Raw genomic sequence first — 24,500 nt, 5'->3', positions numbered from 1 at the left:
TTACTGCTTAAGCACATTTGCTTGTACAAGCATCAAAACACGTTTTGTATCACCCTGGTTCTCAGAACTCCTGAAGACAGACGTTGACTGTGGGTATTGTTTCACAGACACAGTCTCTTTGACTCTTCAGAGATGTCACTAAACCCGACCAAAGATGTAAACAACTATGCATGAGCAGCGCCTATTAGACGGAGGGGGTCCGAGAGCCGATCAATTCCAGTTATTCCACCAGAAAGGAGGTACACGGATCGTGTTGTCTAGACGGTTGCCTAGACAGTCAATACCGCTGTTCGATCGCGTACGAATTGTTACTTTGTGCCAGGAAGGGCTCTCAACAAGGGAAGTGTCGGGGTGAACCAAAGCGATGTTGTTCGGACATGAGATGCAGAGAGACAGAAACTGTCGATGATATGCCTCGCTCTGTACGCCCAAGGGCTACTACTGCAGTGGATGATCGCTACCTACGGATTATGGCTCGGAGGAACCCTGACAGCAACGCCACCATGTGGAACAATGCTTTGCGTGCAGCCACAGGACGTCGTGTTACGACTCAAACTGTGCGCAATAGGCTGCATGATGCGCATCTTCATTCCCGACGTCCATGGCGACGTCCATCTTTGCAACCACGACGCCATGCACCGCGGTACAGATGGGTCCAACAACAAGCCGAATGGACCGCATATGCCTTGATCCAGACAATCGTCGGAGACGTGTTTGGAGGCAACCCGGTCAGGCTGAACATCCTCCTACCAACAGTGCAACCATACCGGCAGCATATTGGCGAGGCATTCGTCTTCATGGACAACAATTCGCGCCTTCTCGTGCACATCTTCAGGATAACGACATCGCTCCACTAGAGTCGCCAGCATGTTCTCCAGACGTAAACCATATCGTACATGCCTGAGTTAGATTGAAAAAGGCTGTTTATGGACGATGTGAACCACCAACCGCTCTGTGGGATCTACGCCGAATCGCCCTTGAGGTATGGGACAACACCTTCATTTCTTCAGTTTTAAAATAAATTTCCCAAATTTCTTCCACTTGTCTTTTAATACATTCTCTAAGTTTTTAAGACACTTTGGTCCTCTATAACCAACTGGATTTTTATAAGGGGCATTTGTTGTGTTCTTTTTTATTAATTTGACTAGAAGCAACTTGAGATAAATCCTTAATCCAACAGTAGTGTGAATTATTTATCTTTTACAAAGTATAATAAATTAATATGTTTTTCCTTTTTACATTTTGTTACTGTTAACCGATATACATATTTCATCAGAGGAATTTTTTTCTTTGAAGGAATAAACATTTACACACACATTAATTTTTCTGTACATTTTTGGAGTATTATTAATTTCAACAGGAAACGAAATATTAGGTATTTTTTCTTAAACCTCTTTAGAAAAATCTTTATAATTTCGTGCTGTATCGGGATTTTTACATTTATGCCTATCGACTGCTTTTAATGCAGAAGTTACTGCCTATAATAAGAATTTTTGATCATTTTTACATAAACACAAGCATTTTTTTTCACTCTTTCTGGTAATTCAAAACCGGATGACCTCCTTAATGGAACATATTTATTAACTGCTATTTGTAATCCAATAATTCTATTTAATATGTATCCCAAGCCTTCTGTTTGAAATTAGAGATTCTGGGAAAATATATTTTCTACCATTCCTAAATTTTTAATTATATCTTTTTCAGTAAGAATTAAGTAATTTTGAGTTTGATGCTTATATTCAACAATTTTATTATTTTTCTGTATCCTGTACTTACAAAAAAAATAAGTTTATATACAGTCCATTAAATAATTTAAGATTTTTCATAATTTCTGTTTTTTTCACAGTTAAGGAATGATTATGATAGAGTGACCATATATTATTTTAAAAATTAATAGTGTGATTCTTTTTTAAATTCTAAATCAACTAAAGATTGCTTAACTGTTTTCCTATTTCTTTATTTCCCAAACACATTGGAGGAAAATGGAAATATTTTCTTAAATGCTTTATCTTCATAATTTTTTGTTTCTCAAACACATTGGTAGAAAATGGAAATATTTATTTTAATGGTTATCCTCATTATTTTTAAAAATGTCATTATTTTCTGTTTTATAATAGGGTTTCCAATTCTTCCTTGCCTTTATTTCTTTTCTTATGAAATTTTTAAGTATTATTATAATCATAACATCTTTATTTAGTTTGTAATACCCTTTAGAGTAATATAATGTGTAATATTTTTGAAGGTCAAACATGGAGATGTTTCTTTTCAAACTTTCTTTGAGCTTATCCAAGCTTTCTTTTTGAGTTCTCATTTATAAGGAAAAAATAGACTATTAATGTTTTAATATTAATTTTTTTTGTGGAAAAAATGAAATTTGGGAGATTCTTTTATTCTGAAATCTTATTTTTCATGTGTGAGATTTTTTTTATTTCAATTAAAAATTTGTCATTAACTTATTTTCATTCATTTTTTATATGTGGTAAAAATTTATAATTAACTGATATTCTTTCATTTATAAAACGAGTGTTTGGTTAGGTGGTCAAGAATCAGCAGAAGCAGATAAATATTGCTAGTAGCCCTAAGCCTGTTGCAGCGCCAACAGTATCCACCCACTTATGTATATTGCTTTTTATGCCATTTTAAAAATGTCATTATTTTCTGTTTTATAATAGGGTTTCCAATTCTTCCTTGCCTTTATTTCTTTTCTTATGAAATTTTTAAGTATTATTATAATCATAACATCTTTATTTAGTTTGTAATACCCTTTAGAGTAATATAATGTGTAATATTTTTGAAGGTCAAACATGGAGATGTTTCTTTTCAAACTTTCTTTGAGCTTATCCAAGCTTTCTTTTTGAGTTCTCATTTATAAGGAAAAAATAGACTATTAATGTTTTAATATTAATTTTTTTTGTGGAAAAAATGAAATTTGGGAGATTCTTTTATTCTGAAATCTTATTTTTCATGTGTGAGATTTTTTTTATTTCAATTAAAAATTTGTCATTAACTTATTTTCATTCATTTTTTATATGTGGTAAAAATTTATAATTAACTGATATTCTTTCATTTATAAAACGAGTGTTTGGTTAGGTGGTCAAGAATCAGCAGAAGCAGATAAATATTGCTAGTAGCCCTAAGCCTGTTGCAGCGCCAACAGTATCCACCCACTTATGTATATTGCTTTTTATGCCACTGCAGAAAGTCGTCATCTAACATCAATGTTATCAATGTATTAAGAATGGTTATTACCTGCTATTTATGGTTAGACATTGATGATGTAATGGAGATATACATTGATCATATGTAAAAATTGCACAACCATAATATCAAGTAACACAAATAAAGTTGCAAATGATGCACTTTATGAAGGAAATGCCTTTAGTCAGCAAAGACCTTGTTAACAGCTCAAAGTAACCACACAAGTTTTATGCCCTTGTAGCATCTAACCATTTATCAAAATCTCGCTATGTGCTGAAACTTATTCTCATGCACTCTGTAGAAACATTTACATACTTCATGTATCTTTACTACTCCACTTGATAGAATTGCAAGTGCCTAGAACAAAAAAGCATCATTCAGACCAGCAAAACATTAATATTAATGAGGTATCAAAGCATAATAGATAGAGAGTGACAAGCATTTGAAATGGGAGATTCAGCTAATGTTTCTTCTTTGTTGTAACCAGTGGAATGTGAAAAATCATGTGGAGATTGGTACAACTTTCTCCAGATCAGATATTTTTACACTTTAGTTGTACTCCATAGAAACCCCTACCTCAAACCTGTGCTACATGGAGCTAAATCCGACTTGGTGGAGCAGCTTTGAAAAATATGACTTGATATCAACAATTCTAAAACCTGTGACTGTCATAATTTAAATATACGTACAAACTTTGCAAAATGTTTCCTGATTGTTTAAATTCCTTATTACAGCACTGAAAAGTATATACTAATATACCTGTTGGGTGCCCTTGCCCTAAAGCCTCTAACTATGAACAATATCTCATGCTAACACATTGCTCACTGCACCATACTTACAAAGTGTGTAAAATGTTTTGTGGTAATGACTACAATGAGAAATAAATTTAAGAGAGTAAAAATAGCAACACAATGCAACCCAACAGAAAGAAATACACTAAACACTGTAACAATGGCCCAGAATATGCAGGACAGTTAGTTAGTTTCATGCTCCATGAATTATTTGTATGAGTAATCATAATGATATGAATTCAGTAATTTTACATTGGTATGTAAATATTGCTAGTTGCTCACTATTTATTTATTTATATATTTAATTTTTTTCTGGTGTCAGTAAGTCCTCCCTCCTACTTTTTAAATATTCCTTAAGCAGAAGTTTTCCTATGGAATACAAGGATTTGACAAGGAGAATTTTTTTACCTTGTTTTCAAATTTAACTATTCTGTCTGTAAGACATTTCATATCACTGGGTAGGCGATAAAATTTTGGTACCGACACTGTGCACCCCTTTCTGGGATAAAGCCGGTCTTAAGACCAATCTCAATATGGGCTAACTGATATCATTTTTATCTTCTGTATTGCAGTTATGCACATTATTCTTCTTTTTGAACCTAAGTGTGTTATTTATAACAAAATTCGAGAAAGAATAAAGAAACTGTGAATCAGTAGCCAAAATGCCTGATTTCTGAAACACATGTCTACAAAATGACTATGGGTGAGCAATGTATACTATTTTTATTGTACATTTTTCAGGACTGAGAACTTTTTTAAAGATGAGTAACCCCAGAATATATGCTGTTTCGCATCGCTGAACGAAATACACGAAATTTATTAACTTGGCAACAACAAAACACAGACAAGATGGGACACAGTACCATAAAAAGACAAGCTCACACATAAAATCATCAAAATTTTCAAAAAATAGTGCATAAACATGGTGTTCAGAAGATGGTGTTCATATCAACATGGTGTTGATATTAGGTTAAAACTAACAAAAGACTTAACATATATACCAGGAAGCACTTGTATATCAATTACAATGTAACAAATATGATGAGAGATACACGTGACAAACAGGTATGACATTATATGTCCAATACAAAGAACGTATGACAGCTTGCAACTATGGGACTAACACAGAACATTAGTAGAGCAAGCCACGTAACACAATGACAAGCTAATTTCTAGGGAGGAAGATATGAAAATAATCAGAATAAACAATAATAAATATTCTTATACGAAAATTATCATGGGCACAAAATTAAAGCAAAAAAGAAAACGATTTTAAAAAACCAAGAGAAGACAATAAACAACCCAACTCGCCATTCAAATTAACAGAAAAAAACAGTACAGAACAAACTGACAGACGATCATCAAAATAATGGCACACATTCCTTTTCCGTTTACTCTTCCCTTACTCCCTCCAAACAACCTCTAAACAAAAACCCAACCATTGGATCACTTAGAACCCCATCCTTCACTCATTCCCTTACCCACATTCAACATTCTGAAAAAAAAAGAAAAACAGTCTTGAACAGATGCAGGTGTCGAGAGAAAGAGAGGGGAGAGGAGAGAGAAGTGGAAAGAAACGTTCAATAAGAAGAAATCACTTGTATACACAATGAAGACAAGAGGTACCTATAAAACAAGGATAATGATGCATAGCAGATATAGCTGAGAGCAGGAGAATGGAAAGGAGTCATTAAAAGTAGTAGGTGAAATTTATTATTTGGATAGCAAAATAATTGATGGTGGCCGACACAAAGAGGATATAAAATGTAAACTGACCGTATCAAGAAAAGAATTTCTGAAAAAGAAGAATTTGTTAACAGTGAACACAAATACAAATGGTAGGAAATCTTTTCTGGAGGTATTTATCTGGAATGTTGCAAAGTACATGAGTGAAGGATAGACGATCAACAGTCTGTGCAAGAAGAGTGTAAAAATGTTTGAAGTATTGTGCTGCAGAAGAATGCTGAAGATTAGATGGGTAGCTCGAATAAATAATGAGGAGGTTCTGAATCAAAGTCGGGAAAAATGAATTTATGGCACAAATTGAGTAAAACAACAGATCAGTTCATAACCACTTCCTGAGGCATTAGTCTGTTTAGTTATGGATGAAAATGTGGAGGCTAAAAATTGTAGAGCGAGACGAAGGCTTCAGTATAGCAATCAGCTTCAAGTGGATGCAGACCGCAGTAGTTACACAGACAAAGTGGGTTGCAGAGGATACAGTAACATGGACACCTGCATCAAACCTGTCTTTGGACTGAAAACCAGAACAACAACATTTAATTTCTGAACCACGACAGCGTATTATCTACTTGGAAAGACAGGCTGGGGCATTTACTATCTTACTTATCAAAAGGAACGTTGTCATCATGTAGCAGTGATCGTGAACAACAGTTGCTTTACCAACTATATCTATCTAGTATTTTACGCCGATAAAACTTTTTTGACAGGGATGTATCAAAACAGTAAATGAACACCGTTAAAGGGTCTCTCGCGTTTTGTAGATGCAGTTTCTCTCCACACAAATGTCACAATTACAGTCAAGGAAAATAAGAAGAGAGGAGATAATTTAGCTACGCCGAATAATGACTAAGGTAAGCAAAAGACAGTGCAGACATCATGATATTGGCAAAGATCTCCAACAGTTCTAAGTTACTCGGGGTAGTTACAAAAGAGATCATTTATGTGCCCGTAATACAGTAGTGCAGAGTTGTAAATAACTTTTAATGCTGCTGTAAGAAATCTTCCTCACTCTTATGATTACAGTTCTAGCGGAAATTCGCTAAGGCAGTTTCGGGACATCAGTGAAACAGCTGAAATTACGTTTAAGGATTTTAAAAGTGAAGCTGCAAAATAAGTAGTGGGCCTAAGTGAATACTGCTTGCAGATACAAATCATTGCTTTCGTTGAGAATCGAAACTTTGATTTTTATAAGGAGAGTATTTAGTATCTGATTCGTAAAAATTTGGAATGGTACTATCCGTCCTTGTTCTCTTGATTACACACTACTGTGTACTTACTTTACTCAATGGGATCATGTAGTAGCATAGAATTAGACAGCTAAGACGAAAAGCAGAGACAAATTAGGCAGACGGCTCATTTCTTACCTCCTTTCACTAACTTCCTTCCAACTCCTTGGACTTCACCTGAAAAAGGCAAAATATGTTAGTTACACTGATATAGAGACGTCCTATCAAGCATTTGCGTGTGGTGTCTATGAAACAAAAAAATTGTCGTAGCTGGTCATTTTAGCTGAAAGCTGTTTCTGCATTCCTGACATGCTGCACATTTACTGCAAAGAGCCGGAAATTGCAAATGTGTGGTTAGAATGTGAATTGCGAAAAGCGTCTTCTTAAATTGTTCAATATACATGGATGAGCGAAAGCTTTGTGGCTGCCTTCACAATAGCGAGGTCCTCAGCTTCTGGAATGCGATGCAACAGCGATTCTGCTTGGCTTGAATTCGACAAGATCCTGACAGGGTGGGTACTTGGTAATATGTAGCACCACATGTCTGTGTACATGTCACGCAATTCCCGAATTTATGGGCCAGTCGTTCGCGCATGGAGAACTGGAACCTGATATCTTCCAGTTTGTGATCCTTCGGGTTCAGATTACACACATTTTGTGGCCAAAACGTCAACATGAGTCCACTATGACTCTCCTGGAACCACTGTAGCATGTTCCTCGTCTTGTGACAGGGTCAGTTACCCTACCGGAAGGGACCATCGCCGTCGCGGAAGACGAAAAGAAGGTCCGCAGTAATGTTCACCTAATCCACGGTAGTCATGGTTTCTTCGAGTACTATCGCGGAGCCCCTAGAATTTCAGGTGGATTTCATCCACGGCATATTAGTGCTTCAGCCGGCCTGCATTTGTGTCGCTAGTATGAAGCGGCTGATCGCCTGAATGGCAGTTTGGACATGAACATTAACCTGATGTGTTACAAGAAATGTCATTCGTCTGAACAGGCGACACGTTCAAGTGATCCACGGTCCAATCTATGCGATCCATTGCTCACTACAATGTTTGTAGTATCGTCTGGTGCAGAACACCACGTTAAACGTTGTGCTCAGAAACAGTTGTGCCAGCGACAGCAATGCGTTCTTGTCAAGGTCACGTATGTCAGCGATTTTGTCCCGTATCATCACTATCAAGGACAGGTAAATGCAAGAGTTAATAGAGCTAGTGCATCCAAGTTTCTGACAAGAATAATGTACAGAAGCAAGGAAAAGAAAACTGGCGATCCGTTAGATGCCATCAGAGAGGCAGTTCTGATGTTGCGCTCGATAGTGGAAGCAGGATTGAGTAAAATCGAGACATACTCACAAACTTTCTCGACCTATAACAAGCGTTCGATTATGTAACATGGTACAAAATATTGGAAATAACCAGGAAAATAGGTACAAGCTATAGGGGAAATTGTACAAAATGTACAAGAGTCAAGAGAAAATAATAACAATGGAAGAAGAACAATAACGTACTCAGATTATAAAATGTATAAGACATATATTCATTAAATGAGATTTTCACTTTGCGGCGGAGTGTGCGCTGATACGAAACTTTCTGGCAGATTAAAACTGTGTGCCGGAGCGAGACTCGAGCTCGGGACCTTTGCCTTACGCGGGCCAGTGCTACCAACTGAGCTAACCAAGCACGACTCACGCCCCGTCCTCGCAGCTTTACTTCTGCCAGTACCTCGTCTCCTACCTTCCAAACTTTACAGAAGCTCTCCTGCGAACCACTCCTGAAAGAAAGGATATTGCGGAGACATGACTTAGCCACAGCCTCGGGGATGTTTCCAGAATGAGATTTTCACTCTGCAGCGGAGTATGCGTGGATATGAAACTTCCTGGCAGATTAAAATTGTGTGCCGGACCGAGACTCGAACTCGGGACCTTTGCCTTTCGCGGGAAAACATCTCCCAGGCTGTGGCTAAGTCATGTCTCCGCAATATCCTTTCTTTCAGGAGTGCTAGTTCTGCAAGGCTCGCAGGAGAGCTTCTGTAAAGTTTCTGGCAGAAGTAAAGCTGCGAGGACAGGGCGTGAGTCGTGGTTGGGTAGCTCAGTTGGTAGCACTTGCCCGCGTAAGGCAAAGGTCCCGAGTTCGAGTCTCGGTCCGGCACACGGTTTTAATCTGCCAGGAAGTTTCATATATTTGTTTCATTCCTTTTGTTTAATCTGTGCAATGAAGAAGCAATGATGGAAGGAAAAAAAAGGTTCAAGGATGGTAAAAGGACATTAACTATAGCGCAACATCCATATTTGGCAGAAAAGCACAAGGTAAGAAGTGGTCTGCAACAGCACCAGTGCAGATGTTATGGCTTACAAAGTATGACAACAGCCATCGCAACGTTACGAGCCAGCCTGGTGAGGTGTGGAAACAGTTGACACAGCAGTACCTAAGTGGAAAAGGGCAGAAGCCTTTTCACTTCTGTGGCCGCCAAATTGTTTATGGCACAAGGCACAGCAGAGCCGAAGCAAGTGCAGCTCGGAAGTGTATAAATACCTACCTATTTTAGACTAAAGTCACTTCAGCTCTATCGCCAAAGGATTGCGACGCTCGGGCGCCGTGTGGAGCGCTGCTTGTATACCACTGTTCACCGTTCTGGGTTAGAGCAGTCCGCCCTGAAACCGCGGGACCAGAAGCCACTACTGGCCCCGGGAGGCAGCTTGCCAGCCTTCGACGTGAGCAGTGGGTCAGTGCTGCCACGTTGGCTGCCTTCCGCCCTCAGGACAGCGCAGGGTGCGTGAACCGTACAGCAACACGCGCAGCCGCGGCTGGCCGAGACCACATGCGTCACGAGGAGCGAGCAGCCTAGCCGACGCTGTGCTCTGATGCCACTGCAGGGCGACAGGACAGAACACAGGAAGCAGCTAGGAGCCTCAGCCATGTTGCTGTTTCCTGCACTGAACCACGGCAGGGATCACTAATAAAGCAGTTTAGAACTTCAGCTACTTGACTGGCACCGCACTGCATCCCCCGGCACCACAGATCCACCGGCTGTATACACTACTGGCCATTAAAATTGCTACACCACGCAGATAACGTGATACAGACGCGAAATTTAACCGACAGGAAGAAGATGCTGTGATATGCAAATAATTAGCTTTTCAGAGCATTCACACAAGGTTGGCGCCGGTGGCGACACCTACAACGTCTTGACATGAGGAAAGTTTCCAACCGATTTCTCATACACAAACAGCAGTTGACGAGCGTTGCCTGGTGAAACGTTGTTGTGACGCCTCGTGTAAGGAGGAGAAATGCGTTCCATCACGTTTCCGACTTTGGTCGGATTGTAGCCTATCGCGATTGCGGTTTATCGTATCGCGACATTGCTGCTCGCGTTGGTTGAGATTCAGTTACTGTTAGCAGAATATGGAATCGGTGGGTTCTGGAGGGTAATACGGAACGCCGTGCTGGATCCCAACGGCCTCGTATCGCTAGCAGTCGAGATGACAGGCATTATACGCATGGCTGTAACGGATCGTGCAGCCACGTCTCGATCCCTGAGTCAACAGACGGGGACGTTTGCAAGACAACAACGATCTGCACGAACAGTTCGATGACGTTTGCAGCAGCATGGAAAATCAGCTCGGAGACCATGGCTGCGGCAACCCTTGACGCCGCATCACAAAAAAGGAGCGCCCGCAATGGTGGACTCAGCGACTAACCTGGGTGCACGAATGGCAAAACGTGTTTGGCGACATCGTGGTGAACGCGCATTGGAAGCGTGTATTCGTCATCGCCATACTGGCGTATGACCCGGTTTGATGGTATGGGGTGCCATTGGTTACACGTCTTGTTCGCATTGACGGCACTTTGAACAGTGGACGTTACGTTTCAGATGTGTTACGACCCGTGGCTCCACCCTTCATTCGATCCCTGCGAAACCTGCATTTCAGTAGGATAATGCACGACCACATGTTGCAGGTTCGACTGCTGCCGTGGCCAGCACATTCTCCAGATCTCTCACCAATTGAAAACGTCTGGTCAATGGTAGCCGAGCAACTGGCTCGACACAATACGCCAGTCACTACTCTTGTTGAACTGTGGTATCGGGTTGAAGCTGCATGGGCAGCTGTACCTGTACACGCCATCCAAGCTCTGTTTGACTCAATGCCCAGGAGTATCAAGGCCGTTATTATGGTCAGAGGTGGTTGTTCTGGGTACTGATTTCTCAGGATCTGTGCACCCAAATTGCGTGAAAAATGTAATCACATGTCAGTTCTAGTATAATATATTTGTCCAATGAACACTGGCTTATCATCTGCATTTCTTCTTGGTATAGCAATTTTAATGGCCAGTAGTGTACATCTGCGTTACGCTTTTACTGTCATGTTTGTTCGAATGGTACAGTGTAATACGCTTTTGAAAAGGTTTTGGGAAGGGGAAGTGGATTACCGAATGAAGAATATAGGTTGCTATTTAAAAATGGGTACTGCTGTTCACATCCTCATAACGAACAAAGCTACTAGTAGGTGTAGGTGGGCAGCACTTGTTTGACACATTTATTACTTTACTTGTGCACACAGTGTTATTTTGAGACGCAGCTGCCGCGCGGCTGGGTCAGAGGTCGCGCCGCCGCCACTCACCGACTCCGCCGGCGAGGCCGCGGCCGACGCCGCCCACGACGCCCAGCGCCGCCTCCGCGCCGCTGCCCGCCGCCCCCGCCACGCCGGACAGCAGGCCTGCGACGGGCCGCCACGGCGAGGAGGCGGCCGCCCCCGGGCCGCGCCACAACACCAGTACCGCCGCCGCCAGCGCGCCGCACGTCTGCCGCAGAGCGAGACAGCAGAGTGAGCCAGGCGTCCTCTCACCGACGAGGAACTGACCGCATCTGGCGACCTCACAGTGGGTAATTACACATTCCGAGCGTGAAAGGAAGGTGTACACAGGGTGGTCCATTGATAGTGACCGGGCGAAATATCTCACGAAATAAGCATCAAACGAAAAAACTACAAAGAACGAAACTTATCTAGCTTGAAGGGGGAAACCAGGTGGCGCTATGGTTGGCACGCTAGATGGCCCTGACATAGCTCAAACGGATATTATGTAAGATGGCAAGAACTGCGCCCCTTAAATGAAGTCATTAAAGATTACCTAACTCACGTTGAGCGACCAGTAGGGCTGAACAAAATGACTGACAAGGCACAATGCATCTTGTAGAGGGTATAGTATGGACGTATTGAAATAATTAATGTCGGGTGATGGTTTTAAAGTAATTCACACGACATGAAAACTTTGTGGAAACGAGTCGATTTACTGGTCGCTAGTTTACCCCAGGGAAGTATTTAGAGTTGACCGTGGCCGGCTGAGGAACGGCGAAGGGGAGCGACAATAGGCAGCTTACGGCGGCTCAAGCTCTGAGAAAGCGGTAACGCGGCGTGGCCTCCAGCCGCCTTAAGATGAGTGACAGCATGGGTGGTTAACCCCGACCCCATGCTGGTGTACTGGTAAGCAGACAGAGAACTTGTATGCCTGTTGATAAATGTCCGTCGCCCCGTTTTCAGGGAAACATGCGAGAAAGCCGCGCAAAGTTATGGTGGAGCGGTCAACAGAGGTCAAAATATGCGAGTTCGTGATTATAGCAACTTCACGCTGAATTCACGGTCCGCAGAGTCTGAAGTAAATCAGGTGAAGAGCGACAGAATGAAATACGCCGGCCTCCTATAGGAAGTTAGGACCAAGGAATTTGAAGTACTCTCCTGGGAGTCAGAATTCCGGAAAAATTGGTGTTTTGTGCAGACGCTAACCTTGATGAGTGGCCTGGGAGGAGCTAATAGAAGAAGTTGAGAGGAAGGGAAATTTTGTGGGAATTTGCTCACTTCCCAGAGCAGGCATTAGTCGGCGCTGGGAAGCGACGCATAATTAACGCGACTTGCGCTGCAATTGGCGTAAGTGATTTTACTGGAGGGGAAACCGAGGCGAAGAGTGGACTGGGGGAAGTCCCTGTAGAGGTCTTCCGTTCCCAGCTTGCCTAGAGTGCGGACGTGGCGTTCTTTACTCAGCTTGCCTGAGAAAGAGAGAGCATCTCTGCAGTTTAGGACTTAGCAAATGGAACGATTGAGCTTGGAGATAGGAAGTTTTGGTTCAGCTATGTACTGAGCAGGATAGCTAGGAGTGAATAGACGATCGAAGCCTTGCAGCACCACAAGGTCGGCCGACGTCCTCACAACGACGCCGCTCCGCCACGCTGTATTCGGTGATATTGCGCCCGCTCCGGCCACTGATTAATTTGCTGGATCACGTCGGCAAAGTTTCCACGAGGGTTTCATGGGCCGTGTATTGTAGAATTCTTCTCACACTTCGCATTACGCCTGGGTCAGTCGATAGGAATTACTTTTGATTTATCGCTCTTTACTCCACGCAAACGCAATTTATTACCACTGCCTGTTAGGAGAGTCATGTAATGTGATGATTGAAGGTCGTGAGTTAAAAAAAATCTGTACTAATCGACTGCATCTGTTTTCAATCAAGTAGTTGAAATCCCAAATCACTTTCTTAATTAATTTTATGTTCAACATTTGCATCTGGTGCCACAATAGCTGAATATAACATCAATGTGCACCCCTTTTTAATTAAAAGGGATCAATTCTGAACCAATTAATGTCAACACTGCCACCGCAGTTCAATCAAAAGTCACAGGGCCTTATTACTTTCTTTGCATTATCCGACATTGCCGCAGTTTTGCACTCTCTGTTGATCTGTTAGTCAATTACCTGGGGTGAACATACACCAAAACCAGATAAGTGACGGGTGAGGTGTTACAATTAAATCAACTGCGTTTTTTTAAATGGGAACCCCCATTTTTGTTACATATTCGTGTAGTACGTAAAGAAATATGAATGTTTTAGTTGGACCACTATTTTCGCTTTGTGATAGATGGCGCTGTAATAGTCACAAACGTATTAGTACGTGGTATCACGTAACATTCTGTTAGTGCGGACGGTATTTGCTCCGCGATACATTACCCGTGTTGAAATGGACCGTTTACCAATTGCGGAAAAGGTCGATATAGTGTTGATGTATGGCTATTGTGATCAAAATGCCCAACGGGCGTGTGCTATGTATGCTGCTCCGTATCCTGGACGTTATCATCCAAATGTCCGGACCGTTCGCCCGATAGTTGCGTTATTTAAGGAAACAGGAGGTGTTCGGCCACATGTGACACGTCAACCACGACCTGCAACAAATGCTGATGCCCAAGTAGGTGTTTTAGCTGATGTCACGGCTACTACGCAAATCAGTAGCAGACAAATTGCGCGAGAATCGGGAATCTCAAAAACGTGAGTGTTGAGAATGTTACATCAACATCGATTGCACCCGTATCATATTTCTATGCACCAGGAATTGGATGGCGACGACTTTGAACGTCGTGTACAGTTCTGCGACAAGAGAAATTACGGGACGATGACAGATTTTTTTCACGCGTTTTATTTAACGACGAAGCGTCATTCACCTACAGCGGTAACGTAAACCGGCACAATATATACTATTGGCCAACGGAAAATCCACGATGGCTGTGACAAGTGGAACATCAGCGACCTTGGCGGGTTAATGTATGGTGCGGCATTATGGGAGGAAGGATAATTGGTCCCCATTTTATAGATGGCAATCTAAATGGTGCAATGTGTGCTAATTTCCTACGTAATGCTCTACCGATGTTACTACAATATGTGTCACTGGTTGACAGAATGCCGATGTACTTCCAACATGATGGATGCCCGGCACAATACTCGCGTGCGGTTGAAGCGGTATTGAATAGCATATTTCATGACAGGAGGATTGGTCGTCTAAGCACCATACCATGGCCCGCAATGTTCATCGGATCTGACGTCCCCAGATTTCTTTCTGTGGGGAAAGTTGAAGGATATTTGCTCTCGTGATCCAACGATAACGCCTGACTACATGCGTCAGCGCATTGTCAATGCATGTGCGAACATTACGGAAAGCGAGCTACTCGCTATTGAGAGGAATGTCGTTACACGTATTGCCAAATGCATTGAGGCTGGCGGACAACATTTTGAGCATTTATTGCATTAATGTGGTATTTACAGATAATCACGCTGTAACAGCATGTGTTCTCCGAAATGATAAGTTCACAAATGTCCATGTATCACATTGGAACAACCGAAATATGTTCAAACGTACCTACGTTCTGTATTTTAATTTAAAAAACCTATCTGTTACCAACTGTTCATCTAAAATTGTGAGCCATATGTTTGTGACTATTACAGCGCCATCTATCACAAAACGAAAAAAGTGGTCCAACCAAGAAATTCATATTTCTTTACGCACTACACGAATATGTAATAAAAATGGGGGTTCTTATTTTTTTAAAAACGCAGTTGATATCCGTTTGACCTATGGCAGCGCCATCTAGCGGGCCAGCCATAGCGCCATCTGGTTTCCCCATTGAAGCTAGACAAGTTCTTCTTTTTGTAGTTTTTTCGGTTGACCCTTATTTCGTGAGATATGTGGCCCGGTCACGATGTACGGACCAACCTGTATACGTAGGCTCAAGCGACGAATGAAAATTCGTATCGAAGCCTCTGCAGTGCTGTCCTAGTTTAGAGGGAGTGCCGAGTGGGTTGACGCGTGAATGGGAATTACGACTGAGGACGGAGGCGAGCTATGGTAGTCCAAGCATTTCGGCAAAGCCACTGTGCCACCCTGGTGAAGTGGTCAGCACATCTGTTTAGTGAATAGGTGACATGGGTTTGAAAACTAGCCTCGGTACAAATTTTTCATTCATCGCTTCAACCTGCATATATATGTTATAAATTTTGGAGCCTTGATAAGGTATCTGAAACCATGTAGTTTCATTTCGTAAACGGAAGAATCTGCCAAGTGGACAGGAATGAAATGCGGCAACGGTTCTGTGTCACGGGTAGAACAGAGGACACGCAATTTTGGATTAAGTGAATTTTAGTTGAGTTCTGTAGTTGGTGCTTTTTATAAGGTAATGCAGGTTCTATGAACATAATGTGTTTTAAAGCACCAGCACATTCGCGGTCTCTCGAAAACTCCTCGTTTTTGGTATAATTTGTTACGAAAAAATGATGGCAAACTATGCATCGATAGTTAAATGCTTCTCGTATTTGAGGCTTTTCCGATCACGACTTGTCTCCTATGAATGTATACCGTTTCAGTGGTACAGCACGCTGATGATTTGTCAAAAGCGCGTTTTTTTTTTAGCGAAAATTGTTAGTTAAATCTCAAAAAATGACATCTTTGGCTTCAGGTGTTAGACATTTGTATCAATTCTCTAATATATAACTAACACATTGCTATCACGTGAAAGCCATACAGTTGTCGATAGTTGTGAACCGTGAACTGAAAGATAGCAAGTTCACATCCAGGTACTAGTATTTATACTGAATGGCTTTATATCAACAGGAGGTCGCTGGTCATAATGTTCTGACTGATCAGTATATATTGATCATCCAGAACATATACAGGGTGTTACAAAAAGGTACGGCCAAACTTTCAGGAAACATTCCTCACACACAAAGAAAGAAAATATGTTATGTGGACATGTGTCCGGAAACGCTTACTTTGCATGTTAGAGCTCATTTTATTACTTCTCTTCAAATCACATTAATCATGGAAAGGAAACACACAGCAGCAGAACGTACCAGCGTGACTTCAAACACTTTGTTACAGGAAATGTTCAAAATGTCCTCCGTTAGTGAGGATACATGCATCCACCCTCGGTCGCATGGAATCCCTGATGCGATGATGCAGGCCTGGAGAATGGCGTATTGTATCACAGCCGTCCACAATACGAGCACGAAGAGTCTCAACAGTTGGTACCGGGGTTGCGTAGACAAGAGCTTTCAAATGCCCCCATAAACGAAAGTCAAGAGGGTTGAGGTCAGGAGAGCGTGGAGGCCATGGAATTGGTCCGCCTCTACCAATCCATCGGATCCATCGGTCACCGAATCTGTTGTTGAGAAGCGTACGAACACTTCGGCTGAAATGTGCAGGAGCTCCATCGTGCATGAACCACATGTTGTGTCGTTCTTGTAGAGGCACATGTTCTAGCAGCACAGGTAGAGTATCCCGTATGAAATCATGATAACGTGCTCCATTGAGCGTAGGTGGAAGAACATGAGGTCCAATCAAGACATCACCAACAGTGCCTGCCCAAACGTTCACAGAAAATCTGTGTTGATGACGTGATTGCACAATTGCGTGCGGATTCTCGGCGGCTCACACATGTTGATTGTGAAAATTTACAATTTGATCACGTTGGAATGATGAAGTACAGTACATACTGACGAAACTAAAATGAGCTCTAACATGGAAATTAAGCGTTTCCGGACACATGTCCACATAACATCTTTTCTTTATTTGTGTGTGAGGAATGTTTCCTGAAAGTTTGGCCGTACCTTTTTGTAATGGTCCATTGATCGTGACCGGGCCAAATATCTCACGAAATAAGCGTCAAACGAAAAAACTACAATGAACAAAACTTGTCTAGCTTGAAGGGGGGAAGTTGGGAACCAGAAGGCGCTATGGTTGGCCCGCTAGATGGTGCTCCAATAGTTCAAGCGGATATCAAATGCGTTTTTTTTTAAATAGGAACCCCAATTTTTATTACATATTCGTGTAGTACTTAAAGAAATATGAAGGTTTTAGTTGGATCACTTTTTTCGCTTTTGATAGATGGCGCTGTAATGTCACAAACGTACAAGTACGTGGTATCACGTAACATTCTGCCAGTGCGGACGGTATTTGTTCCGCAATACATTATCCGTGTTACAATGGACCGTTTAACAACTGCACAAAAGGTCGATATCGTGTTGAAGTATCGCTATTGTGATCAAAATTACCAACGGACGTGTGCTATGTATGCTGCTCGGTATCCTGGACGACATCATCCAAGTGTCCCGACCGTTCGCCAGATAGTTACCTTATTTAAGCAAACAGGAAGTGTTCAGCCACATGTGAAACGTCAACCACGACCTGCAACAATTGATGATGCACAAGTAGATATTTAGCTGCTGTCGCGGCTAATCCGTCCATCACTGACTGACAAATTGCGCGAGAATCGGGAATCTGAAAAACGTCGGTGTTGAGTATGCTACATCAACATCGATTGGACCCGTACCATATTTTTAAGCACCAGGAATTGCATGGCGACGACTTTGAAAGTCGCGTACAATTCTGCCACTGGGCACAAGAGAAATTACGGGACGATGACAGATTTTTTGCACGCGTTCTATTTACCGACGAAACGTCATTTACCATCCGGCATAATATGCACTATTGGGCAACGGAAAATCCACGATGGCTGTGACAAGTGGAACATCAGCGACCTTGGCGGGTTAATGTATGGTGCTTCATTATGGGAGGAAGGATAATTGGGCCCCATTTTATAGATGGCAATCTAAATGGTGCAAATGTGTGCTGCTTTCCTGCGTAATGTTCTACCGATGTTACTACAAGATGTGTCACTGCTTGACAGAATGGCGATGTACTTTCAACACGATGGATGTCCGGCACGTAGCTCGTGTACGGTTGAAGCGGTATTGAATAGCATATTTCATGACCGGTGGATTGGTGGTCGCAGCACGTTCACCGGATCTGACGTCCCCGGATTTCTTTCTGTGGCTAAAGTTGAAGGATATTTGCTCTCGTGATCCACCGACAACGCCTGACAACATGCGTCAGCGCATTGTCAATGCATGTGCGAACATTACGGAAGGCGAACTACTCGCTGTTGAGAGGAATGTCGTTACACGTATTTCCAAATGCACTGAGGTTGACGGATATCATTTTGAGCATTTATTGCATTAATGTGGTGTTTACAGGTAATCACGCTGTAACAGCATGTGTTCTCCGAAATGATAAGTTCACAAATGGCCATGTATCACATTGGAACAACCGAAATATGTTCAAACGTACCTACGTTCTGTATTTTAATTTTAAAAAAATACCTGTTACCAACTGTTCATCTAAAATTGTGAGCCATATGTTTGTGACTATTACAGCGCCATCTATCACAAAACGAAAAAAGTGGTCCAACCAAGAAATTCATATTTCTTTACGCACTACACGAATATGTAATAAAAATGGGGGTTCTTATTTTTTTAAAAACGCAGTTGATATCCGTTTGACCTATGGCAGCGCCATCTAGCGGGCCAGCCATAGCGCCATCTGGTTTCCCCATTGAAGCTAGACAAGTTCTTCTTTTTGTAGTTTTTTCGTTTGACCCTTATTTCGTGAGATATGTGGCCCGGTCACGATGTACGGACCAACCTGTATGCGTAGACTCAAGCGACGGATGAAAATTCGTATCGAAGCCTCTGCAGTGCTGTCCTAGTTTAGAGGGAGTGCCGAGTGGGTTGACGCGTGAATGGGAATTACGACTGAGGACGGAGGCGAGCTATGGTAGTCCAAGCATTTCGGCAAAGCCACTGTGCCACCCTGGTGGAGTGGTCAGCACATCTGTTTAGTGAATAGGGGACATGGGTTTGAAAACTAGCCTCGGTACAATTTTTTCATTCATCGCTTCAGCCTGCATATATATGTTATAAATTTTGGAGCCTGGAAAAGGTATCTGAAGCCATATAGTTTCATTTGGTGAAAGGAAGAATGTGTCAAATGGACAGGAATGTGGCCAATGAAATGTATCACAGGTAGAACAGAAGACACGCCATTTTGGATTAAGTGAAATTTAGTTGAATACTTAGTTGGTGCTTTTTATGCGGTAATGTAGGTTCTATGAATATAAGGTGTTTGAAAGCACCAGTACATTCGCGGTCTCTCGAAAACTCCTCGTGTTTGGTACAATTTGTCACGACAAAATGATGCCAAACTATGTATCGGCAGTTAAATGCTTCACGACTTGCCTCCTATGAATGTATCCCGTTTCAGTGGTACAGCGCACTGGCGATATGTCAAAAGCGCGTCGTTTTTAGTGGAAATTTTTACAATTAAATATCAAAAAATGACATCTTTGGCTGCAGGTATCAGACATGTGTATAAATTCTCTAATATATACCTAACACATTGCTATCACTTGAAAGACATGCAGTTGTCGATAGTTGTGAACCGTGAACTGAAAGATAGCAAGTTCATATCCAGCTGCTAGTATTTATACTGGACGGCCAGAACACACACACACACACACACACACACATATATATATATATATATATATATATATATATATATATATATATATATATATATATATATCCAAAGTCCATAAATTCAACTAAATACCTAGAAATTACAATTACGAAGAACTTAAACTGGAAGGAACACGTAGACACGTAGTAATCAAAGATTGCGTTTTATTGGTAGGACACTCAGAAAATGTAACAGATCTACTAAAGAGACTGCGTACACTGCTCTTGTCCGTCCTCTTTCAGAATACTGCTGCGCGCTGTGGGATCCTTACCAGACAGGACTGACGAAATAGAGCGAGAAAGTTCAAAGAATAGCAATACGTTTTGTATTGTTGCAAAAGAGGGGAGAGAGTGTCAGTGATGTTGATACAGGACTAGGTGTGGACGTGATTAAAACAAAGGCGTTTTTCGTTACGGCAAAATCTTCTCACATCATTCCAATGACCAATTTTCTCCTCCGAATGCGAGAATATTTTGCTGACGCCGACCTATATAGGGAGAAACGGCCATCATAACAAAATAAGAAAAAACAGAGCTCGCACGGAAAGACATAGCTGTTCGCTTTTTCCGCGCACTATACGAGATTGGAATAGTAGATAAGTATTATGAAGGCAGTGGAATGTGATTAGCAGAGCATGCATGTAGACGTAGATGTAGATGATTATGGCCGCATCACTGCAATAAACGGACTTTGAACGCGAAATGAGTGGAGAGCTTCAGATCTCCACGCCCAAAACAATTTCGGCCTGCTCAGTCAAAGCTCAGGCAAATAATTTTTGTTTGTGATCATCATGACAGATTCCCACGTGGAACAAGTTCCACAACAGTGTAGTATCGAAACTTCACTCAAAAGCCTGCGCAGAAAATGCACAAAACCCGGCCTCAGTTGCTCGAGCTTGAGCCACTGATTGTCCACGACGGTGCTCACCCGCATATCGGCGGTGTTGTAGCCCAAAAACTGTGCGAATACGGACGAAAAGCATTGCCGCCTTCTCACTGGGGCCCGCACATAGGTCCACCAGACTTCGACTCATTCCCGAAGTCGAAAAAAACCTACGCGTGGTCGTCGTTATCTTTTCTGTGGAAGAGCATCCTAGCATCGTTACCCGAGCCATATTGGAGGACTGAAAAGAGACGTTATTAAAATAAACGCGTAAATAAAAAAAGAGCTTACATTACTTATGAAATGTCCCTCGTGCATTACCCCGGGTATTTATACTGCGTGCGAGTACAGAGGTGTTAAGAATCTATGCCGTGTTATGTATTTTATATCGACATTTTTACGTTTTTGAACATGTCTTCCGGGGCGGAAGTGGATTACCGAATAAAAAGTATAAGGTACTATTTAAAAGAGACGTATTGCTGATCATATTTTGGAAACGGACACGATTACAAGAAAGGAAAACGATGGTTAATGACGCCCTGGTAGCTGAAGAACGTTTTTCGATGCTTTTTTTTTTTTTTTTTTTTATTTTCTTGTGTTGAGAAAAGTTATTTGTGGTCGTCGAGCTAAATGGGGACTCATGTTTATGGGCAACACATGACATAAAAGTAACAGCCGGGAACACCTCCAGTTCCTGTCGTACGTAACGGAGGTCATAACGCCTTCTTGAATGTCCTCTAAGAACGAGACGCATCGTGCCTGTGTCTCAAGGACGAAAAAACAGTTCTATCAAGAAGGAAACGGCAAGTCGGTCACCTTGGCAACCCTTCCACGCGGTTGTCGCATCGCGTCCGGTATTGTGCCACTGTAGTCGTGTGCTACAGTGGCGGCCACGTTGTGAGCATGGCTCTTCAAGCCCACACACACGTCTCTGTCTTATCACCTCACAGAATTTAGCAAAGCCACGGTTGCCACCGAAACGTGAGGCAGCCCGTAATTGTTACTGATGCCTTCAGTCCAAAGACTGGTTTGATACAGGTCTCAATGCTGATCGTATATTTCTTTCTTTCTTCCTCTGGGCCTTGTGCCGCGCCAAAGCGGGGCCGGCCGTGTTATTACAGATTTGGCAGTGTTAGTTGCAGAGGATGGCCGGATGCCCTTCCTGCCGTCACCCCGAACCCCCTGGGACGGATGTAGTGTACCCCAGCTGTCTACGTCTGGTGTAATCCATGAAATAGTGCGAAGGTGTTCAAATGTCTGTGAGTCGTGTAACTGAGGCGGAACGTGGGGACCAGCCCGGTAGTAACCTAGCAAGATGAGGAAAACCTCCTAAAAACCACATCCAGGCTGGCCAGCATACCGGTCCTCGTCGTTAATCCGCTGGGTGGATTCGATCCGGGGCCGGCACGCCTGCCCAAGTTCAGAAACCAACTCATTAGCACTCTCGGCTACCCTGGCGGGTCAACGCTAGTCGTATATGTGCAAGACTATTCTCTCTTCAAAACTACTGCAAACTACACTGAGGTGGCAAAACTTGTGGGATAGCGATTGCACGTATACAGATGTCGCTTGTATCGCGTACAGAAGGTATGCAAGGGCAGTGCATTGATGAAGGCATCATTTGTTGGCTAAATGGTTCAAATGGCTCTGAGCACTACGCGACTTAACTTATGAGGTCATCAGTCGCCTAGAACTTAGAACTAATTAAACCTAACTAACCTAAGGACATCACACACATCCATGCCCGAGGCAGGATTCGAACCTGCGACCGTAGCGGTCGCTCGGCTCCAGACTGTAGCGCCTAGAACCGCACGGCCACCCCGTCCGGCTATCATTTGTTCTCTGGTGACTCATATGAAAAGGTTTCCGGCGATTATCGCCTCACTACGGGAATTAACAGACTTTTGAAGGCGAAATGGTAGTTGGAGCTAGATGTATGGGGCATTCCATTTCGGAAATCGTTAGGGAAACCCAACATTCCAAGATCCACAGTGTCAAGAGTGTGCTGAGAATGACAAAGTTCAGGTATTCTCACCACGGACAACACAGTGCCCGACGGCGTTCACTTAACGACCGAGAGCAACGGCGTTTGCGTAGAGTTGTAGAGCAAACAGGCAAACGACACTGCGTGAAACAGCTGAAGAAAGCAACGTGGGACGTACGACAAACGTATCTGTTAGGATAGAGCGGCGACATTTGGCGTTACTGGGCTATGGCAGCAGGTGACCGACGCGTGTGCCTTAGCTGACAGCGCGACATGGCCTGCAGCGCCTCTCCTTAGCACGTGACCATATCGGCTGGACTCTAGACGACAGCGAAACACTAGTCTGGGCAGATGAGTCCCGATTTTATTTGCTAAGAGCTGATGGTAGCGTTTGAGCGCGGCGCAGACCCCACGAAGCTATCGACCCAGTTTGTCAACGAGGCACTGTGCAAGCTGCTGGTGGCTCTGTAGCGGCGTACGCTAGATTTACATGGAATAGACTGGGTCCTCTGGTCCAAACGAAACGATCATTCACTGGAAACTGGTATGTCCGGCTACTTGGAGACCATTCACAGCCATTCATAGACTCCATGTTCTCAAACAGCGCGGGAATTACCACGACTGACATTGTTCCATATCACTGGGCCACAATTGTTCGTGTTTGGTCTGAAGAACTTTCTGAACAGTTGAAGCGAGTGGTTCGGCCACCCAGAACCCTGATGTGAATCCCATCAAACATTCATGGAACGTAACTGAGATGTCAGTTCATGCACAAAATCGTACACCGTCATCACTTTCTTAACTCTGGACGGCTGTAGACGCAGCATGGCTCATTATTTCTGCAGGGGACTTCCAACGACTTATGGGGCCATGGAACGCCTAGCTGCTGCACTACGCCGGACAAAAGAAGATCCGACATGATATTCGGAGTTCCCAGCTCAATGTTTTTACAGCTGAACCTCCTTACTGCAGTCAGGTTTGGTCTCCCTCTACAATTTTTATCCCCCATTCCGCCACTCACATTACCCTCGATTAAATGAAAAAATTTAACGGTATTGGCCCCAGACGGGTCAGTTGTTCCCGGCAGATCGCCGTGTCATCCTCTGGCAATGGCGTCATTGGATGCGGTATCGAGGGGCATGTGATCAGCACTACGCTCTCCCGGTCGATGCCCAAATTTACATTTGATAACAAACGTAGTTCTACAATTACAGTATGCAGTCCTCGTCACTAAATTCCAACGTGATTGAAACACTAATCAGCAATGACACGAGAGTATGGTGACTCAGATCACGGAAGGTATGCTGACGGTTCCTATAAAAAGGACACGGCTGGTAGTCCTCAGTCAGAACATGTGCTGTGTCTCTCATAAACTCGTCGTTGTGAAGATGTTGAAATCTCTTCTTTTTTTTCTACTGCAGTCTAAAGTACTCAACGTAGTTGGGAGATCGTTACTTCTGCCCTAGTGGTAAAATGCGGCCCATATAACATATCTTCATCG

At 42.7% G+C, this 24,500-nt stretch overlaps 1 protein-coding gene across 1 annotated transcript in view; it reads right to left on the bottom strand.

Annotated features, from left to right (window-relative positions):
• LOC124545522 overlaps positions 1-24,500 on the bottom strand; it is a 120,835-nt gene that overhangs the window by 65,865 nt on the left and 30,470 nt on the right. Inside the window, exons 2-3 of the mRNA XM_047124469.1 lie at positions 11,583-11,763; positions 7,097-7,135 (exon numbers count right to left, since the gene is read on the bottom strand). Coding sequence (XP_046980425.1) covers positions 7,097-7,135; positions 11,583-11,763 — 220 coding nt within the window. The remainder of the gene's footprint in view (positions 1-7,096; positions 7,136-11,582; positions 11,764-24,500) is intronic.

Source organism: Schistocerca americana, chromosome 8 (assembly GCF_021461395.2).
Source record: "Schistocerca americana isolate TAMUIC-IGC-003095 chromosome 8, iqSchAmer2.1, whole genome shotgun sequence".
Taxonomy (NCBI): domain Eukaryota; kingdom Metazoa; phylum Arthropoda; class Insecta; order Orthoptera; family Acrididae; genus Schistocerca; species Schistocerca americana.
The sequence above is the reverse complement of the archived record's forward strand: the minus strand, read 5'-3'. Positions and strand labels throughout refer to the sequence as shown.